At 45.1% G+C, this 21705-nt stretch overlaps 1 protein-coding gene across 1 annotated transcript in view; it reads left to right on the forward strand.

Moving 5' to 3' along the window:
- The window catches only part of LYST (lysosomal trafficking regulator), a 3942656-nt gene that overhangs the window by 2244462 nt on the left and 1676489 nt on the right, over nucleotides 1–21705 (forward strand). Inside the window, exon 33 of the mRNA XM_069606985.1 lies at nucleotides 11199–11275. Coding sequence (XP_069463086.1) covers nucleotides 11199–11275 — 77 coding nt within the window. The remainder of the gene's footprint in view (nucleotides 1–11198; nucleotides 11276–21705) is intronic.

The raw sequence follows: 21705 nt of genomic DNA on the forward strand, positions 1-21705 counted from the left end.
AACTTGATTGACATACACAAACCCCTTAATCTAACCTTAGAGGTCATGAATATAGCACTTATGTCTCTTGCCAAGTTATTTGAATCCACCGATGGCACACTTAGAGTGCTTACAGAAAAGTTTGATCTGCTTAACTCTGAAATATTCAAACTTAGTTCTGAACTGGCATCCCTCCGAAAGGACTCTGTTGGGAAATATACTCAGGAACTCGAGCTTCAAAAAAAAATTAACATACTCCTCAATAAAAAACAACCAGAAAAAGTAAGCAAAACCTTAGTTCTCATAGATGCGTACACACAAACAAAGAAAGATCTAAATAATCAGAATGTAGAAACTAAGGCCAAGACGGGATACACACAACAAGATTTACAGGTTACGCCACCCGCTGAAACGTATGTTCAGCTACTGTTTGTAGATGGTATCATTACAGATAACTCTATTCCGGTCAAGACTCATGATCTAACTCAAGCTTCTTCTCTGACAACCTTACCAGAGAAAGTAAACAGAGGGCTGCACCTAAGAAGTCTATATACCCTGTCTTTGATGTCAGAGTCAACAAAAACATAGCAGGAATAAATGCTAAATCAAAAAAATTGCCATCCCAAAAAAAATCAAAAAATGTCAAAATGGCAAAAATGGTAGTCTCATCGTCAACGAGACATTTTATCAACAACCTATCACGTGCCAATACTAGCACCCAAGTGGCTTCAGGGATTATAACAAAAAAATATGGTGCACTAACTAAACTGAGAAAAACTAAATATTTAGAGTCCTGCCAGTCGCCTCGAGCAATTATAGATCACCCTACTCTCGATAAGTTGATAAAACTTGCTGAAGGTCTTCACCCCCCTCACCTCTTAACACCTCAAGTCACTGGCGAAAATGACAGCCAAACTCCATCACATCCAGTAGTAAATAGCAAGAGTGAAATACCTGACGACACGCATGTAGCAAGGCAAAACTTGAGACGAGAGATTGACCGCTATCTAGAGAGTCGAATTTTTGAACCTCCTAGGTTCCCCATTATAGTCAATGGACCTGCGAAAAGCACCGTTGCTAACACCATGATATCGTCAACGGAAACGCAGAGGATAGAATCAAGAGACTACTCTTAAACGAGTATCCTTTGCTGACTCAGAACTCTCGAGCGAGCACAACTTAGCACAGGACTCAGTAAATAACAGTACTGACAGACAAAAAGATATTGATGAAATAAAAGAGTCCATTGCACGCCTATGGATGCTAAACTCGAAATCGCAGCGCATGTCGCCACAACAAAAAAAATGATGATATTAATAAAAAAAAAAACTGTGTCACCACAGGCGGATACAAAGTCCGCGGTCCTAGCAGCGGCATATTAGACAAGCACATGAATATGACATCAAAAAAGGCACAAGGCAAAATTGTAACAAGATATGCCTTGCTACTAGCGTGTCGTCAGGCTCATCAATACATCTTGAACCGCCAGAGTGTGCTTAACTTGTTCTCTGATATAACAACACTCAGAGACATCCAATCGCAAGATATTGACCAAATTGAATTTCAAAACAAAAATGACCTTGGTGTGGTACTTGTGTGGACGACCTCTCTGATTGTACATAATGCGATATGGGCAGCGCGAGAAGCTCTATTTGAAATGGGCTTTAAGCTTTCTCGATTTGATGATGTAAAATACCCCCTGAAGTCTTGTCTTAAAACATTGCAAAAGTCACAACATCACATCTCAATCTATAATAACGGAGAGCGAAGAGAGTACCCACAAGAGCAAACCAAGATCACAAGAGTATAACTAGACCCAATCAAGGAGCAAGTATGTTTATCCATAGTCAGCTGAAATACCCGAGGCCACAGCCATTTGATTAATAACCCCAAGAGTATATTGCATGACTTTGACATCATTCTTCTACAGGAAACCTGGCTCACTACTACTCCAAGCTGGAATAACTTTGAAATGCTTCTGGAGCCGGCTATACGAGCAGACAAAGGCAGACCTATGTCTGGATTACTTACTGCTATTAACACACGAGCAAATTTACATCTTACTGCATTACCAGCGATAAATCCATTCATCCAATGTGCTCTCATTGATGTTAACTCTTGCAAGATTGCATGTGTAAATGTGTATTGGAACCCCATGAGTATCACAGTTGCCATGTTTTTCAAAAATCTTACATCTGCTCTTGAATATATTATGTTGGGCAATGGCATTTTGCACATCATTCTTGCAGGAGATTTGAATCTACACCTACTACGAGGTAACTCTGCTAAAAAAAAACGAACGGGCTGATCTTTGGACCAAGTTTGCGAAAGCATGGAATTTAATTATGCTAAATGGCACCAGTGCGGCTGATTCTCCACCTCTTGCGACGTGGCAGAGTAGAAATCACACTGCTATTATTGACTACATATTTGTCACCAGATGTCTCTTTGATCACATAACCGACTTTGCAGTTAGAACTTCTGAGTATAGTGATCATTAGCCACTTACTTGCAACCTCATGTTAAATCTAGATATGTGTGCCAAGACAAACTTGCATCGGGTCAGCTAATATTAACAACTCTTTAAACCGGTTGAAATGGACTAAACAATCTTTAATATATTATCGTGACCATCTACAAATGTTTGAGAATGATAATTCCCAAGACAATAGCACAAATGATCTAGAACCGTTTCAGCTAATGCAGCTATATGCAACGCACCACAAGCCCTATTGGAAAAGAACTCAGGTGTGCGATAATGCAGTTCGCTTAAGGAAAGCACTGTTTCGCAAACAAAAGAGACAAATCCAACATCTAGCAGAAATAGATAAAGCCTCAAAACTGAGAACCATTAAAACTGCATACAGAAATTGGATGCGGGAGCATAAGATCACCAACTATCAAAAGAATGGTGAGCTAATGCTAAATCAAGTGCTGAGAAAGAACTCAGCACAAAGCTGGCAATTGATCAACTCAGTCACGTCAGCACCACAACTTGCCTCTCAGGTAAATGGGGTATTAGAAAATGACTGGGTATCTCATTTCTCAGGGATATATGCAGCTCCTTCCGGGTCTGGACCACTAGACATGCTTTGCTCCAACTTCAAGCTTGAGTTTGATGAAGACGATATTCGAAATCTCATCAAAAGTGCCAGCATGTCCCGTGCCCCAGGTCCGGACGGACTCTCGAACGCAGTAATAAAGGAAAATGTGGACGTGTATACCTCTATACTTTACACGCTATTTCGATTAATCATGCAACACCAAAACCTTCCAAAATCTTGGTCCCACTCAATCATTGTTCCGATCTTCAAAAAGGGCAACAGACAAAATCCGATGAGCTATCGTCCAATAGCCTTGTTGGACGTCTCTGGCAAAATCTTTTGTAGATTAGTGCTACGCGATCTGAACGCCTGGTCTCTCGCAACTCAGCGTAGAGACCCTTTTCAATCCGGGTTTGTCTCAGGATTAGGAACCTCAATAAATCTCACAATCCTGAACGCACTAAAGATGTCCCATGCCCTACGAAGACAACCCCTGTATATCGCCTTCATCGATTTTCGCATGGCCTTCGATTCGGTAGACAGAAATCTACTTATCAGAAAACTGATAAAATATGATTGTCCCGAATCCCTAGTCAAGTTCGTGAGTCTTCTTCACTCTAACACCTCTATACAGATCAAGCTGAATCTGGAAGGCACCCTATCCAAACGGATAATGACAGCTAGAGGCCTAAAGCAAGGGTGCATTTTGGCATCCACTCTATTTAACTTGTTTCTGCTGGATTTAGCTGACGATTTTGCTTCAGTTCACTCAGACTCACCTAAATTAGGCAAACAAGTGATAGCATGGCTCCTCTATGCTGATGACTTAGTTCTAATTTCCCAGACGCCTACTGGTTTACAAATTCTGTTAGACGTACTTGACCAATATGCTTCAAGAAACAATCTTTTTGTGAACCAAAAAAAGACTCAAGTTATCATTTTGGGTAAACCGAAAACGACCTTGCATAACAAATTTCACTGGACAATATCTAATTATAAACTGGAAGTGGTCTCGGAGTACAAATACTTGGGGACGAACTTCAATAACACAACATTCGATAATCCCTTCGAATTGTCGTTGCGAGCTAAATTATTAATGCTCACCTCGCAAGCAAGAATTGTTCATGCAAAATTCGGGAAATTCTCATGTGTCCCTCTCATGTCATTCTATCAGCAGAAAATGATACCCGTTATTACATATGGACTTGAATCTGTTTTACCCAAATCTGTTATATTCTGGGATCGCATTGAAGCAAAATTCTGGAAAACAGTCTTAAATCTACCGAAAAGCACACCTAATATGCTTCTCAGATTTGAACTGGGGCTCATATCAATCCAAGCCCAAATAACCTGGAAAATGTGCAGTCTGTTCAGAAAATGTATCATGGGAATATCGATGAGAAATAGCCTTGCAGTACTGGCCGATTATCTAACATCTTCAGACCACACTTTCCCACAGCAATGGAGAAATCATATTATAAACGCCTTAGCTAAAGCGGACATCTCAATTGATCTTTTGGTAACAAATCCAAATAGAGCTAAAACTAAATTCCTTCAAATGGACTGGGTGATAACTCAGGAGAAATGTCTTAATCTTAAAGATTTTGATAGACTCCTCTTTGGTCATAAACACTTCCGATCAATGGCTGACTACCTGATGAAATGTCCTTCTCCACAATTAAGATCAAAAATTTTAAGATTCCGCTTTAACCTATGGCCGGTCAATGAAATACTAATAAGACGAGGCATGATTAAAAAAAGAAGCGGGATACTGCCGATTTTGCAATGACATTACCACTACAGAAACATCACAACATATAATCATGAAATGTAGAGCCTTGGATCTCCATCGTGTCAAATGAACCAAATGTGTGAATCCGAAATATCATACTTGCTCAGATGCTGAAATATGGGCAACAATCTTTAACTCTCCGAAGACATCTGTGAGAATAGCAACTATTGCAATTTTAGATGCAGCGTTCCCAGAAGAGCAAAAAGGTCATATTAGCTACTAATGAAAATAATCTTTTGTCAATAATAATGCACAATATGTCTGTGAAACTGTGTTTGAAATTTCTTCATTGTCTTAGACATGCATATAAAAAAACAGATAAACAATAATAATTTGATACACGTGCAGTTTACAAATATGTAGCCCTTCTGAGATTCCAAATTCTGGGGACTTACTCTCCTCCTTTTTTCTTTGGTTTTTATGATGTACTAATTATTTATTGCCAAAAACTGATTATTATTCTCAAATTTTTTAATATGTTACCATTTTGCATTGTTTGTATGGAAAAAAAAAATATTTGTAAAGTTGTTGTTTCAACTAAAGCAAATAAATAAAAAAATAAAAAAAAAATAGCGCTGAATCGCCCAAAGGCCTCTGAGAGCTTACAGGAACGAACAGAACAATTAAAGAAAGGGAGAAATGGCAGGATATAGGTTTTCCAGGAAGAAAGCAGAGAGTGTAAGATGTTACTCTGTTGCCTCGTCAAACAGCCAGGTCTTAACTTGCTTTTTTTAACGTGTTAATGGATCCACCATTTTTTACATTTTTTAAGGAGAGCGGAAGGGAGCCCAGAAATTAAAATTGATACTGGCAATTTTATTTTAGACGTTGATGGGGTTGAAACAGGTCCTGATTATTGTTGGAACGCAAATTTCTCCTAATGGGAGCTTTCTTTATTTTGTCACAGAGGTAGTTTGGCGCAGTACCAGCTAGACATTTGAAGACCAACACTGCGCCTTTAAATGTAATTCTTTGTCCAAATGGAAGCCAGTGAAGATTCCTCTTCTCAGCTGAAATCTTGGAGTGTCGGCTCAGCCCATTTACCGCCCTAACCGCTGCATTCTGGATAGTTTGCATTTTTCTTACATTGTATTTCGAGGTGCCCATTAGTAGACTATTGTAGTAGTCTAATTTAGAGTTTATAATAGCACCGGCAATTACGGCAAGATTGGGCTTGGATAGATATGGGTGAATTTGCCAGAGAAGATTGGAGAAAAAGGCACACGTGGATTTGATATGAGGCATGCCTTTTAAAAGATAGATGAGAATCCATGATGATATCCAGCGTTTTTACACAGTAAGATACCATGATGTTGTTGTTATTGATTTTAAAGCTTTGATATTTATCCTCTAGTTTTTTTAGTCTCTGGGGAGTGCCAACTATCATTAGTTTTGTTTTGGCCTCGTTAAGAGCCAGCGAGTTAGATGCCATCCATTTCTGTATGGCGGAGAACACCTCTCTTACTCTATGTGCGTCCTTTTCCTAGTCTCCTGACAATGTAAACACCAGCTGGGTGTTATCGGTATAGTTCGTAAAACTGACACCCAGGGTTCGTAGCATGTTGCATAATAGCTTTGAGAAAATGTTAAAGAGTAGGGGCAATAAGCAGGATCCCTGCGGGACACCACATATTAGCAGTGTTTTTAGGGAAGTAAAGTTCCCCTTCACGACTGCTGCCAATCTGGGGCCCAGGAAGGATTTGAACCAGTCTGCTGCGGTATGAGAACATCTACCGACTGCTATGAGTCTTTCGACAAGGAGCTCATGATTGATCAAGTCAAATGCAGAGGAGAGGTCTAGCAAAAGGAGTAGGGCTGGGTTTCCTTTTTCGATGATGGAGGCAATATTAGTCTGGAGATCTAAAAGAGCTGTCTCAGTGCTATGATTGGCACGAAAGCCAGATTCTCTTTTTAAACAAATATTTGGTGCACTTTCAGTGATTCACTCAAGTTCCCCTCCTCTGGGCTCAGACCTTCCTCTGTAGGTGGTTCTGGCTTCCCTCAATCGGGCGCGAGCCTTCAAACCGCTAGCATCACACATGTTACTTTGCAATCTTTCACGCTTTCACTTCAAAGTACTTGCCAGTTCAATACAGAGACTTCCAATAGGCGATCTCGTCTCGCTGTGTCACTCTGTTATATTGTTGCAAGTGCATTTACTTTCAACAATCAGACTTCTCTTTCTCAGGGCTGCTGTCCTACGTGCAATATTGGATGCAGTTCAAAGGTTTATACCATTCTCTTCTCCTGAGGCCTTCTGGTATCTGCAGTTCTTAAGGTTAGCTTTACACCTTTTGTCAAAGACTTTAGAGTTTACGAGGGGGGGCTTGTACCCTTGACTTACCCTTGTATGACCACTTTGACTAATCGCCTCCTCTCTCGATTAGGCTCTCAAGAGCTTCAGATTTCTTTGGTGGCTTCTCTCACACGCACAATCTCAGCATTCTTTATTCTTGCTACAATGTGCTTTCGCTCGTGGTTTCCCAACAACCCAACGAGCACTTCAAATGTTAATGTACTTTTAATCTATCAACACAAGCCGGTCTCCCATTTCACTCACCGGCATTGGCTGATAAAGTTTATCAAGACCCTCTGTCTAGTCAAGACTTTTGGCCCAGCGCAGCTTGCCTCCTTTCAAGTCCTCATACAACATATGAAGGAGGTACTGCTGTGACATTCTGCAGTAGCAGGGAGTTGCCCCTTTGGGATTCTGCATCGACCTTCACCATGCAGCTGGTAGGACCTGTGCCTTTCATTCGCCTCCTAGTCCTGTCTGTTCTGCTTCCATGGTCGCGTCTCCTTCCTGGGATTTCCTGCTCTTCCAATCTGCTGCTCTAGCTCGCTTTGGTTGCCCTTCTTGCCTTGCTCTCCTGGTGCTCTCATGCGCCGCCTTTTATCCCAGTGGGGAAAGGTAACAGGATTCAGGTGCGAGTCGTCTGGATCAAGTGCCTGATCTTGATGTTGGGACATGTCAAATGGACTGGCTGTGTGAGAGTCTTTTTCCCTGAAGCGTTTTGTCCATGCAACAAAGTGTGTGTAGAAAAGTGGGGAGGACGGGGTAAAGTTCCTAGATAGTACTTGGAACATGACATTAAGGGTTTATAGGGAAATGGGAAAGGGAATACTGTGTCTCTCCTCCGGGTGTCCCTCTCCCATTCCCCAGCGACCTCTCATCCAGGTGATACTCCCGCACTGGTTCAACCCTGGGGTCTGGATCCAATAATGATGGCTGTGCCCCGGTTACCTGGATAACAGATTCCAAGGGACTGGTCGTGAGACACCCTTTGCTTTCTCACATTTCAGAGGTTTTAATATTCAATTAAGGAGTTTCAACGTGCTTAAACGCTTCATTTCACTCACGTAAAAAGTCCATTATGTGCGAGTGTTACTTTTCAGACTTTGCGTTGTCTGACAATCAACGGTCAGCTTCACAGAGCTTTCACTCATATGCAAGTGATTCTACTTTGATACAGTTGCCTATCATTGTTTGCACAAGGGTTCAGTAACACTCATCGAATTCTGTCTTGTTCCCTTCGTGTGCAGCAGGGCTTGGGCTGCTTCTGGTTTCTTTTGGACACACACCCCTCCTCAATACAGGTTTCTTTGGTCTCGCCATGCAGTCCACGAGCTCCTGAGACCCTCGGCTTCATAACACCTTTCAGCCACGGCCTGCAGCACGCTTCCTGCTGCACAATCTCTGCAATCAGTTTCACATGGGGAAAAGCCGTCTTCCTTCTCGGCTTCCACTGTGCGCCCTCTGCAATTCAGATCTTGGGGAAACAGGACCCTCTCAGGACAGGCAGTTGGAATCTGCTTGGTAAAAGTAACAGCACTCCTTCTGTTCATCCACTTCTTCTTGGATTGCAAACACCATGCTCTGCTTCTGCTACTGCTGCAACCACTTCAGCTACAGCTCCATCTAATGACCTGCGCCTGAGGGGGCCTTTTAAGCCTTTCTGAGTCCTTCAGGTGTAGGTTATTAGGTTTAACAGGCTTACTACTACTGCACCATTTCTCTTTAGCCCTCTTCCCAGTACTTAGGGGATTATGGGACTCGTAGTCCCAAACACCAAAATTAGGTTTTCTTGTTCAATTCTTATTTTTAAATGCATATCGAATTTTCTTAAATGCATTAAAAGAAGAATCAATAGTTTGCTTGAAAAGAGGAAGGTAGTTTGTTTAAGCCATTATTTATTGGTTTCCTTTTTCTTTACTTTTGGGAGTAAGGGTGATTTTTAACCTTAGAAGTCTCAAACAGTCTTTCCTTCCTTGGGGTATTTGGTATGGTATGGTAATGTTTATTTGTAAAGCACCTAAACACAGGCAAGTGTTTCAAGGCGCTCAAGGAGGAGGGAACAAGGGAGAAAAACAGTCATTCAGTGTCCTTGAGTTTCTGAATAATAACCAGTCTGCCAGGTAGATTACGTGCATATAGTACAATTAACAGTGTAGATAACAAATAGGTCTGACAATAATTCTGAGGTTTTTCCAAGAGCATAGAGGCGCCACCATGCGGGATGGGAGACAGGGAGGAAGGGATAGAGATCCTCAAGGTATGGTATGTTCAGATTGTGCAAGTCAACAGACGGTACAGGAGAGGAGAGGGGAGGCAGAGGAGGACAAGTGCAGGGGGGGAAATCAGGATGTGCCCAGTTGGTCAGAAACTGGGTAAGTGCTGAGAGATGCCATTCTCAATGGTTAATTGACCGAGTGCAGTAGGATGAGGCAAATACAGGCCCGGAGGCGAGTGCTGGAGGACTGGCGAGGGTAACAGTGACCTGTGAGACTCTGAGGTACTCTCGTTGGCCAGTCTGTATGCTGTGTGGAAAAGGAGGGGGATGGGGAACCGAGCGGAGAGAGAGGCAGGGTAGAGGGAGACAGAAGGAAGAGGAGAAGAGGAATGTCTTAAGGAGTTTCCGGAACTCGAGGCGATCAGGCTCAAGATGGAGGGCAGCAGGGAGGCTATTCCAGAGCAAGGCCTCTTCTGAGGATAAAGATCTCCCTCCAAATCTCTGCTTCGAGAACCGGCTCACTTGCAGAAGGTTGGAGGTAGATGAGCGGAAAGCTCGGGAGGGACGGTGTTTAGGGAGGTATCGGTGAAGATGGGTGAGTCCCAGGCCCCAGAAAGCCTGGTGGACAATGCATAGGGTCTTGAACTTGATCCTTGCAGCCACGGGGAGCCAATGGATGGATTTCGGCGCCGGAGAGATGCGGTCTCTGGGCTTGGGGCCAAGGATAAGTCTCACGGTTTAGTTCTGGATGAGTTGCAGTGGGTGCAGAGCAGAGGCAGGGAGGTTGAGAAGAACCAGGGCTCTGGAGACAGTGAGCCTCTGGGGGAAAATGAGAAAGGGAAGAGTACCTCCGAGGAGGTGCAGCTGGTAGTTGGACTTTTCGAGAGGTCCAAAATTTGCATGGAGGAGAGAGTAGAGTCGAAGATGACCCCAAGGTTTTTTGCCTCTCATGTGGGTGCGGGTGCAGAACCAAGGGAGGCTGCCCATTTAAAGATATCGCACAAGCTTTACCCCCATCCACAGGTTTAAAATGTGATTCAGATAGACCATAATGACAATTAGCCTTTACATGTCTTAGTGCCTTTAAAAGGTTCTTCCCTTTTTAGAGATAAATACAGCGTCTCACCACCAAGGTCCTTGTCTCCTCCCAGGTGATCCTCCTGCAGTACACCATCCCAAGGTCAGGATCAAGAAGTGTCTGCTTTTCCCTGCCCACTCGGGGGAGACTTTAGGCAGGGATTTAGTGAGGGATCTGCAGGATTCATCACACTGTCCTCTTTTTCACGTGTCGGGAATTCTGTGTCTTTGCCTGGCGGTCAAACGCGCTGGGGAGGTCGATGGAGACCCGAGCATTAACTTTGCTGACCGATCCCGAATAGACTTCGGGTTTATCTGCCGACAGGAATCGCACTGCTCAACATCATGATCCTTCCACAGCCACCACACATATATACCATGCAGCTCAGTGGTGGACATCATCTAATGCCAGTCCTCACAGCGTTTGAACCTGGAAGCTTTAGCACCCGACATCTTGACGAATCGTCAAACAAAAATGTTCTGAAAGCCAGCGTGCTGAGCGCACAGAAAAAAGGAACTCGGGTAAGGGGGTGCAGTGATGTAACATATATCCGGCCGATGTCAGTCGAGGAGTGGCATGTCTGATTCAAGAGGAGTCGATGGTGAATGTTGCATCATTCTGCGCTCCCTGTCAAAATTTCGGAGCAGCTGACACTGGAAGGCTATCGGATAAGGAATCTGCAGGAGAATGTTTTCCATTGAAGTATAAATATTGAAACTTGTATTATTAAATACATTGTTGGATTTGTGCTATTTGGTCACAGTAGTAATCTTGATTTGTCTTTATTTGTTTAGGAGCAGAAGAAATATGAGACAGAAGAAACTGACGCCAAAGATGCATGGGATAAAACCATCTCAAATAACCAACAAAAGTAATCAATATAGTTATTGAGTCTACTGCAACTACAATAGTTAACAGGAAGTTGTTGTTTAATATAGTTTGTCTCCAAGGGATGCACATAAATTAAGCGAAGACCAAGGATTAAGCAGATTTTTGACAACTCACAAATATTTGTGCCACAGAGGGGTAATGTAAAAAATAATGAATGTGCCCATTTTAGTGGAGAAAAGGTAAGCAGATCCTCCAGGTAGGTAGGTTATTCATTATTGTGCGTTACATAGTTTTAGATTTATGCTGGTCTTTGTCGTATGTCTGGTTTTATTACGGTAGTACACACCATTTAAGTTGCCCATATAACACTTTGAACTGCAAGACATGCACAGAAAAACTAGGCAGAGTTTTGCTATAAGTGAAACTCATATATGTCCTCTAATAGGCAAAACATAAACACCGCCTTTTAACAGCTGGATAAAGGACATCACAATTTACAGAGCACCGAGAAATGCTTAGAAGCACATGGAACGTCATTGCTCACTGCATGTAAACACAGGACTAGCGCGGAGAGTGGCAGGGCTGCATCATCTGCAAAAGTGCAGAACTTAAAAGTAGCCGTTAGAAGCATAATAAATGTATAGGATACATATCGAATTGCCTATGCAAGCTTTATATTCCTTTCAATATGAATTGTTGTAGTTGTTTTATGGCTTACTGAATGTAAGTGATTTTACTGCACTGCACTACACTTAACTAGAAATGTTTCCTGTTTACAAGACTGTTCCAAATTTGCTAAATGTATAGGTCTTGTATGAAAGCTCTTTTATTTAACATCAGTGCTTTTTTAAAGTTTCTTAATCAAGACTTAGCTGCAGGAAGCATCAAAATGTCTCACTGCACAATGAACTGGTAAAATCAAGCCAGCCATTGCTTTCATTGTGGACTTTTGTATTTTTAATCTTCATAACTCTTTCCATGAATTTTTCAAGTGATTTTAATGCACAGCAGCACTTTATTGTGATCTTTAATCCGAAATTAGTCTGTTTGCACTTTTTCTTACTGCAAGGACTGCGACTAAATTGCTAGAATTATGTGGGTTGGCAGTTAGCTGTTCATCCTGTTGATCTGAGCACACCATAACTTCGTTAATTATGAGGTGCTGTTGATATCGGAGTGCGCATAGTGGATTGTATATTGATAAAATAAGTAATAACTATTTTTCATAATGCATTCAGAATATAATTTAGAATGTCCATTTGGAAATACTTTCAAATAATTTCGGCTATTAGCTTGCAGGAGCAAGGCAGCAGCTAGTTAAACAAACCCAAAACCAACTGTGTGGCAAAACATTCAGAGCACAAGATTAGTCGCATGCAGCAAGGCTACAGCTCTGGCTAGAAATTTTGCACTGTGTAGTTTATTTACATAAAGTATTATGCAGGCCTGAAAGGACTACAGGCCATGTTACAGGGGGCCCACTCTCGTACATGCCAACCCTCCCGACTTTAGGCGGGAGACTCAAGATTTTTTGGTGAAAAATGTTATTTTTCACGTTTCACGCCTACCATAACTGTAGCCCCAATGCATTCATATGGGGAAATATGCGTCTCCCTATTTCCCTGTGGAAATCTCCCTCCCAGGTGCATCTGAATGTTGGCATGTATGCTGACTCTGGGCATCCAGCGTGGGGTGGGGGAACAGACAGCCATGCCCATGACCATGCGTACCTCTGCCACTGTACTGGCACGAGGGTCCCATGGCATCAGGGCATGCAGGCTTGTGCCTCCCTTTGTAGGCCTGAAGGCCTACACAAATGAGACACAGACTCAGTCGTTCCTCTTTGGAGTCTGCAGCCGTTCTGGTGCACGTGTCTGCACAGGCTCCATTTATTAGCTTGGGCTAGGCCCATGTTAAAAGGACAATACACAGGGGAGGGACACATTCCCGTTAAAGGGCCAACACACTTGGTAGGGTCACCCACCACAGGTCAGACCACTGTATACTTAAGTGATGTCCATTTTTAAACCAAGCATGGTTCAACTTGCTTTTATTAGTCAAAATACATTAGACACATTACCCAGGGCACAGGAAAATTACCTTTCCAGTGAGTACAGAGAAACGTGGATAAGATTAAGAGCAAGGACGCAATCGTTTGAAGCTTGTTATAGGAGCGTGACAGCCTCATTGTTTGTGCAGAAGAATGGCAGGAGGAACTGCTGATCAGAAGCCAGCAGCAAAAGTGAGCCAGACATGTTTTTGGAATACCACGTTAAGCCGTTGACACTTTGAAGTGCTAGACAAGCTTTTGTAAGACCCATTTTCTTTTGCAAAAAGGCAGGAGATCTAGCATTTGATTATATTTCTCCCAACTAGAAATTAAGGGGTTTAGATTAATGGATTTTGCTTGTGTCGAAAGTAGGAAAAATTCCATCTAAATAAGGGAATTCGATTTATGTGTTTTGTCTATGTCCAAAGTAATAGTGTCCAGCGTTCAGGGGTACAGAAACATTTTTTTTACTCTGCGTTTTTTTAAAACAGCTGGTTTAAAAGAATAGCTGTGTTTTAATAAGATGATTTAGGCCAGAGGTCATCTGAGTAGCTAGAACTCACCAATGCTAGACACACGTTTTCTTTAATGTGCAGTTGGAAATGTGTTCATTTGAGTAGATGTGAGCTCAGGGTATATTAATTGCCTGATCCTGAGCTGGAAGTAGAAAAACCAATTCTCGCAAACTCATTTATTTTTTAAAAGGATCCACAAAATGGTGCATTTAACCGGTACAGGCAAATCTCTCGAGCCGAATGCATCAGAAAGGTCACAAAGGGCCAAATTGTCGAAATAAATGGCCCTGGTAAAAGTATTGTTTTAGTGTCTTCTCACTGAAGGAAGTCCTTTATTTCAGAGTAAGAGGGTGGGAAATAGTGGGTAAAAATAACATCAGGGGGCGTGGCTAGCAGCCATGCTGTAAAGAAGTGCCTACGTAGGCTCCCGCATGATCCGTATATTGATATGCTTTCTGCCTGAGCTTTTGTGCTGGTAACGCCTATATTGGGTATCGGATCAGCTGAGGAGCTGTCTGCAGTGGTTCTGTGGGGCTAGTGCCGACGGGCTGCGCTAGAGCGGTCTGTCCTCACTAGGTGAATGAAGTATATAAAGGGGCCGGGTACCCTCTTTTTTGTGTATGGGGGCATGACCATGGAGGGTAAATAGGAAATAGCAGAATACAGAATAGAGTCAACGGCTACCCCTCTCATAGACGCACAGCAGGTGCACCTATACTACAGTGAGGATAGCTAACATACAGGGTAATCCAAGGATCACAGGAAGAAGTTTCATAAAACAAAGTTTAATAGAGAGTTTAACAATTAAAAGTTAGGCAAAAGAGGCCTAAACGTTACTAAATATATACAAATACGAAAGAAAGCCAAAGCAAATAATGGTGGGTTAGTAACAGCCAAAATGCAATTTCCTGTGCTGCTTTATCAGTTGACAATTATTGTGTGCTGCTACTGATGAAGCAGCACAGGAAATTGCATTTTGGTTGTTACAAACCCACCATTATTTGCTTTGGCTTTCTTTTGTATTTCTATATATTTTGTACCGTTTAGGACTCTTTTGCCTAACTTTTAATTGTTAAACTCTCTATTAAACTTTGTTTTATGACACTTCTTCCTGTGATCCTTGGATTAGCCTATATGTTAGCTATCCTCACTGTAGTATAGGTGCACCTCCTGTGAGTCTATGAGAGGGGTAGCCGTTGACTCGGTTATGTCCTCACTAGGTGCCCTCTCCAACATGGGGCCCGCAGCTTGAGCATAGTCGAGAGCGGCACATCGGCGGCATGGGGGATGCCCTGCGGAAGGACCCAGGTGCCTGAGAGGCAGACTCCTGTTTTGCCTGCACTTGCGGGAAAGACTCTCCCAGTCCGCCAGTGGGGGAGCGGGAACCCGCTGTGGTTACGGCAAGCTCCCTGAGGAGGTGCCGGCATTGTTGAGGATGCGGGGTGGGCTCTGGCGCTTGCTGCAGCCCAGCAGTAGAGCCCATGTGGAGCACAGCGAGAGAGCCTCCGGCGTGGACGAAGAGGCATAGCTGCACGCATGGCATTGATCCCTGACGGGGATGCCCCCAAGAGGTGTAAGAGCAACTAGGAGGCTGCAAGACTGCACACAACTCCCTCCCTGGGTCAGAGAGCCAACAAGAGGGGTGAGAGGAACAAGACTGACCTGGCTGAGTGGCTGGTGAATTGGAAACCCCCTTACTCACTGGCCACCTGGATTGGGCAAATTGACTCAGGCCCTGCTCATCATCCTAAGCAGCGATAGGAATTACTAGTCTAACCCACAGACCCACAAGGGATTGCTGTAGGCGCGGCCCCTGGTGCCATTCTGCTGCAGGTTCCTAATGCTTGCCTGGACTTGAAACACCCAAAATGTATGTCAGGTGGAACAGTTGCAAACAATCATCAAAGCATGAGCCTAATACCTCCTGTGCTGTGTGAGGCCATTGTGCATATTGCACCAACTACAATAGAGTCCAGTAGATGTGGTAGGACAGGTTTGCTGCATTGTAAAAGACACCAGGACCTGGTGTCATTCTGGGATGGAGCCGGCACTGATGGGGAGGTAGGCGCAGGTGCGAGCCGCAGCCCAGCGGAGAGGCCTCCCTGGAGGAGAAGCGCAATGTGCACCACTAGCAGATGGGAGCAGTGCTGGTGGGCTCACTGCATGATGTGCTGGCAGGGGTACCCAGCATGGATATGAGCAGCTGAGAGGCTCTCCCTGGAACAGTGAGCTGGTACGGGGGTGTGAGAGCCAGGAGTGGCCTGGCTGAGCCACTTGCCGAAGGAGCTCAAAATGTTGGCATCACCCCTCTGTTGGTGGGGGTCGCCCTAGCTGGTTGGGCCCTGGGCGAGTGACCGAAACGCATCTATGGCACTGAGTGGGTAGTTGTCAGATGTTAGTGTGCCAGCGGGGCGCACCATTGCGTACATGCCGGACAAACAGCACAAGGTGAAATCCAGGCAAACCGGGATGGAAGCCTTTGCGCACAAGGGTGAGGGGAGCAGCATGGCACAAGAGGAGGGGGCTCTGCACAGATGTTTCTTCCCCCAGCTGTGCAGGCGGAGGAGAGTCCGATTTTTTCCAAGTATGTTTTATTGGCATTTTTAAACATTAACAATAACATAAAGTGACCCCCCTCCCTCACCTACCCCATTCCCCTCCCATGGTTCGAGAGTAGACCCAAGATTTAACAAATCAACCTTTGCATTCTGGGCAATGTTCGATAGGTACGGAGGCGTGAGCCTTAGGGCCACCCGCCCTTAGGTCCCTGTTGGTTCCCTCTGTCCAGGGCTCTCTACTATCCCCAAGAGCCGCATAGAACGAGGGCACCATCGCACCCTTACTCCTTCCATTAAATACCGAATCAGGGAACCCAGTCTGTGGAGAATTTGGCGGGATCCCCCTGGATGGAATACGTAAACCACTCCATTGCTAACAAGCTCCACAGTTTTGCAACACATTCGTGGTCCTGAGGAGGGTCCCTTGTCTTCCATTTGTGGGCCAGCACTAGGGCTGCTGCCGCCATCATCATTTTCACGTACAGCTTTCTCCCCGCCTTGGTCTTGATTGCTTCAAGTGGTCCCCCCAGACCTATAAGCGCAAGGGACTTCTACTGGCTGAGGTCCATGCCTAAAACTTGGTTAGCTGCCTCCAGTACCGTTTCCCAGTAAGGCGCAATCTTCGGGCAGGTCCACCATGTGTGCTCCCAGGTTCCCTCTACCCCACAGTCCCTCCAGCAAAGGGGTGATACTCCCGGGTACATACTATGAAGCTTTAAGGGGGTCAAATGCCACCCGGCAATCAATTTTAGCCAAATCTCCCTTATTTGCAGAGACCTTGTTAATTTAGGAATCTATGACCCCTGGCCAGACCATTATTTTTCCCCCACCACCTGTCCCACAGTTGCCTCCCACCTCCTCAGGTATGGCCTCGCTGGGGGTTGCTCTCCTGTCTTCAAGTTTCTATAAATTGCGTTGATCAGATGTATGTCCCCAGTCTCCCTGGAGAGATACCTTTCGAACGGGGTCAGCAGTCGCCTTGCCGCTTGTTGCATGGTAGGATGGTGCAGCCAGTGCCTCAGTTGGAAATACCAAAACCTTTCCCTTTCACCCACCGCAAAGTCTGCCTTACATTGCTCAAACTTTTTCATCGTCCTGCTAGTAAACATATCCCTTACCATTCTACAGCCGCCCTGGTACTAGGTATCAAACGCTGCTATATTGTACCCCGGTGTAAACTGGGGGGTTCCGAACAAGGGGGTGTAGGGTGAAGGGAAGGTAGAAAGGCGAGCCTCCCTCATGCCCTCGTCCCACACTTGGCCCACTAAATCGAAGAGGGCGCTACAATGCATGCGCTTGGGCCTATCCTGTTTCGGCGTCCATAGAACGAATTCTAGGTCTTCCCCCATAACCGCCCTGTCCATTGACCTCCATACCTTCTCCCGGTCGTAAATAAGGCTGCCCTGTAGTAAGCCCTAAGGTCTGGGCTCCCCATGCCTCCCTGGTCCATAGGGGTTCTCATCCTAGCCGCCATCCTCGGGCGTTTATTAACCCACACAAATCTGCTGGTTGTTCTATTCAATGCCCTGAAGACAGGCGGGACATACACCGGTAACACTGCAAAACAATACAACAGTTGCGGGAGCACAACCATTTTTAATGTATTGATGCAGCCCAGCCACGAAATAGCTAGGGCCCCCCAGTCCACCAATTTGGACTTGATTTTCTCAAGCAAGGGTGGATAGTTGGCTTGATACATTTGATCAATCGATCTAGTCAGCTTTATACCAAGGTAAGTAATTTCATTCCCGACCCATCTATGTGGGGAAGTTGTCTTTAAGGCCTCAGCAGGTTCCTTCGGATTGGTGAGCTTGAGGATTTCTGTTTTAGAGGCATTTATTTTAAGGCCTGCAACGGCTCCAAATAGCTGGAGCTCTCTTTCTACCGCCGGCAGGGCTATATCTGGGTGCGTCAGGGACAGAATCATATCGTCCGCGAACACTGCTATTTTATGGGAAACCCCGGCGAATGGGATCACCTTTATGTTCTGATTGCGTCTGACCACCTCCAAAAAGGGCTCAAGGTGGAGGGCGTATAGAATCGGGGATAGCGGACATCCCCGTTTGGTCCCCCTCTCAACTGTCACTTGTTCCGTCAGGTGTCCATTGACCGCTAGCCGGGGAATTGGGTTTCTATAATTAGCCTTCACTCTATCCAGAAATTTGAGGCCAAATCCCATTTTGTGCATAGTTGTGAACAGGAAGCCCCATTCCACGCGGTCAAACGCCTTCTCGGCATCGACCGCCATGAGGAGTGCCGGAATTTGGCTTTTGTTGACCTTCTCTATTAGATGTATCAGTCTTCTGACGTTATCCCCCGTCTGCCGACCTCTCACAAATCCTGATTGGTCTGAGTGGACCAGTTTAGGGATTATATGCTCTAACCTTGTTGCGAATATCTTCGCGTGGATCTTGGCGTCCACATTTATCAGTGCAATGGGACTGTAGGAGGAGCATTCTTAAGGATCTTTCCCCTTTTTATGGATGAGGACTACTTTCGCCTCGTCCATTGATCTTGTTACGAGGCTGTCCCTACCAATATGGGTTATAAAGGGCAGCTAGGATCGGTAATAATGTTTCCTCATGGGCTTTATAAAGTTCTGCTACAGAGCCATCCGGCCCTGGAGATTTATGACAGGGTAAAGACTTAATTGCAGCCCTCACTTCATCCTCGGTGATATCCCTCTCTAGTGATTCCTTCTCCTCTTCCGATAGGCAGGGTAGATGAACCCTATTTAAGTATTCTAGTTGGGTCAGAGGTGCTGGATTGTCAGAAGCATACAGGGAGGAGTAGAATCTGGTGAATTCTCTTTTGATATCCTCATTGCTAGCACTTAGACCCCCCTAGGCAACTTTAATTCCCACTATTGTTTTATCTATCTGTTCTTTTCTGAGCATTCTCTCCAGCAGTCGGTCTGCCTTATTGGCTTTAATATAGTATTTTTGCCTAAGCTGTAGGAGATTGCGCTCTGCTTTTCTTGTCTGGATTAAATCTAGCTGACCTCGAACAGCTCTGTATGCTCTTTTTATGGCCGCAGTCTGGTTCGTTCCCATTTTGCCCAATATCCCTTTGAGCTCCTCCTCTAACCTACCCTCCTGAGGAGAGTCAGATTTTGAAGGCCATTGCAGTACTCCAGACCACATTGGAGAGGAAGATAGATGTGGTAATAATTGATGTTGGTCTGCTGAGACTGTATGTCCGGGCTTTGGCCGTCCGGGTTCAGACAGAAGAGACCCAGGCAGATGAAAAACATCACAGGTGCCATGGCAGAGGTGCGAGAATTGAAGGCAAAAGTGGCAATGCTGGAAAACAGGGCGTAGGACGCTGAGGGACAGGCAGGAGGAAACAACATCCATCTATTGGGTGTGCCTGACGGGTGTAAGGAACTCATGGTGGCAACAGTAAAGGCAAACACAAGTGATCACAGCTCAAGGATGTTTATTGAACTTTATAATGGGTGAGAGAAACACCTAATCTAAACCTAAATCTAAGATGGGAGCAAGCTACGACCATCAAATAATAAGGTAGTCCTAGTGGCGTCTTGTCAAATAAAAAGGGCCTATACTAAAACAAAAAACTATTGCCAATCCTTACTACTAGTTACAAAAAGTGTGTGGGATAATATTCATCAGAAAAGAAAGAAGTGTTCCCAAAATGATAAGTCAGGATGGAATGGCTGGGTCTCCCTTCCCCACATTTGAGGCACAGGACAAGGCGGGACTCTCGAGCACAGCACACTCCTGGGCCTCAACAGCACGAGGTTCACAGTTCAGTTCAACTGTATCAAAACCCCTTCTCTTTTCCTGCAAAAGTCTCTTGCCTTAGAAGGTTTGCTGATTAGAAGAAACAAACAAGCAAATGTTCTGTGTTTTTGCCCTTTGGGCGATTACTCTTTGCCCCTAGGATCTCCCTCTGCCGGGCTCAGATCATCCTCGTAAAAACGGGTCTCCCTCCGTCTGGTTCACTACGGCCTTTCTTCAACACAGTTCATGTATTCCTAATACCATTCATGTATTGCTCATACCATTCACATATTGCTCAGTTTTATCAGAAAGCGTGGTTTCTTTCTCTTTAACCTTCTTTCGGCATCCCTCTGTCGGGTTCACATTTGCCAATTATCACAGTTCACAATTGTAGAGGAAAGTAGGGTTCCCTTCCCCTAGCTTTCCTCTGGCAACGGCTCAGACTTTCATTTGTACAAGGGGTTTGACAGGACCCTTGTAGGACCACTCTGATGCCTCACGGCACCTTTCCTAGGGCCTTCTGGTTGTTGTAGTTTCACAAAACAGGTCCTGGTCAGAGCCTTTCGAATGAGCGCTTACATGGCGCCGGACCCTTCTGCACCTGGACCTCAACTGGGCTTTCTTTATATTTCAAACATACACATAAGTCCTTTCTTCTTGCATTCGAAATGTTGCTACTCGCAACCTTGGGCTTAACACAGTTCGGTTCGATATTGGCTTCCTCCGACTCACCGGCTGTGCTGAACCCGTTAGCTTCTTTGTTCTCCGAAGTCAAGGGCAGTACCATAATAGGCAGCTTGCCTCCCTGCCTGCATTATCAACGTGGGAGGCCCCCATGTACCATTGACAACTCGTGCTCTGCACGCCAGCTGGAACTCCCGGTCTTACGATTTACCTTCTGGAGACTTTGCAGGTCTGAGTTGAAAAGGGCAAGGGCAATTCCCCCTTTGTCATCCTTCCAGTTGTCACCGCTTTTCTTTTCCCTTTGTACTGCCGGTTTGGTGTAGCTGCCTCCTCGTGCGTTCGGCCTAGATCGAAGTGTGCTTTCGTGTTCCGCCTTTTATCCCTGTGGGTAAGGTGAAGGCCCGTCAGGTGTGCATGATTGTCAATTGCCTGACTCTGCCTGACCCGAGTGTTGTGACATGTCAGGTAAACAGCTATGGTGTTAGTCCGTTGTCTGTTACCGTGTAAGAAAGTGTTTGTGTGGGAAAAGGAGTTCGGGGGGTAGAGCTCCTAAATATCCTACAGGGTAGGATGGGGAAAAGTTGTTACAGGCAAGGGGATACTGCGTCTCAACCCTTGGTGTCCTACTTCCACTCCCCGAAGACTCCTCGTCCAGGTGATCCTCCCCCCATTTAGTCCACCCCCAGGAACTGCATCCAATAGCGATGGCCGTGTTCTGGCCCCCTGGACGGCAGATCTCCAGGGACCAGTGGGTGAGACCCCTTCAGGTTTCTCACTGGGGACAGAGGGAAATGACACCACAACATACGTGAAGGACATGCTGCTACAAGAGGTGGGACCTGGCGTCTTGTCGCAGGGTTTCACAGTGGAGCGCGCCCATTGGTCCCTGTCCAGGCAGCCCCCATCAGGAGCACCCCCAA

Source organism: Ambystoma mexicanum, chromosome 4p, assembly GCF_040938575.1.
Source record: "Ambystoma mexicanum isolate Mex_15411 chromosome 4p, UKY_AmexF1_1, whole genome shotgun sequence".
NCBI classification, from domain to species: Eukaryota; Metazoa; Chordata; class Amphibia; order Caudata; family Ambystomatidae; genus Ambystoma; species Ambystoma mexicanum.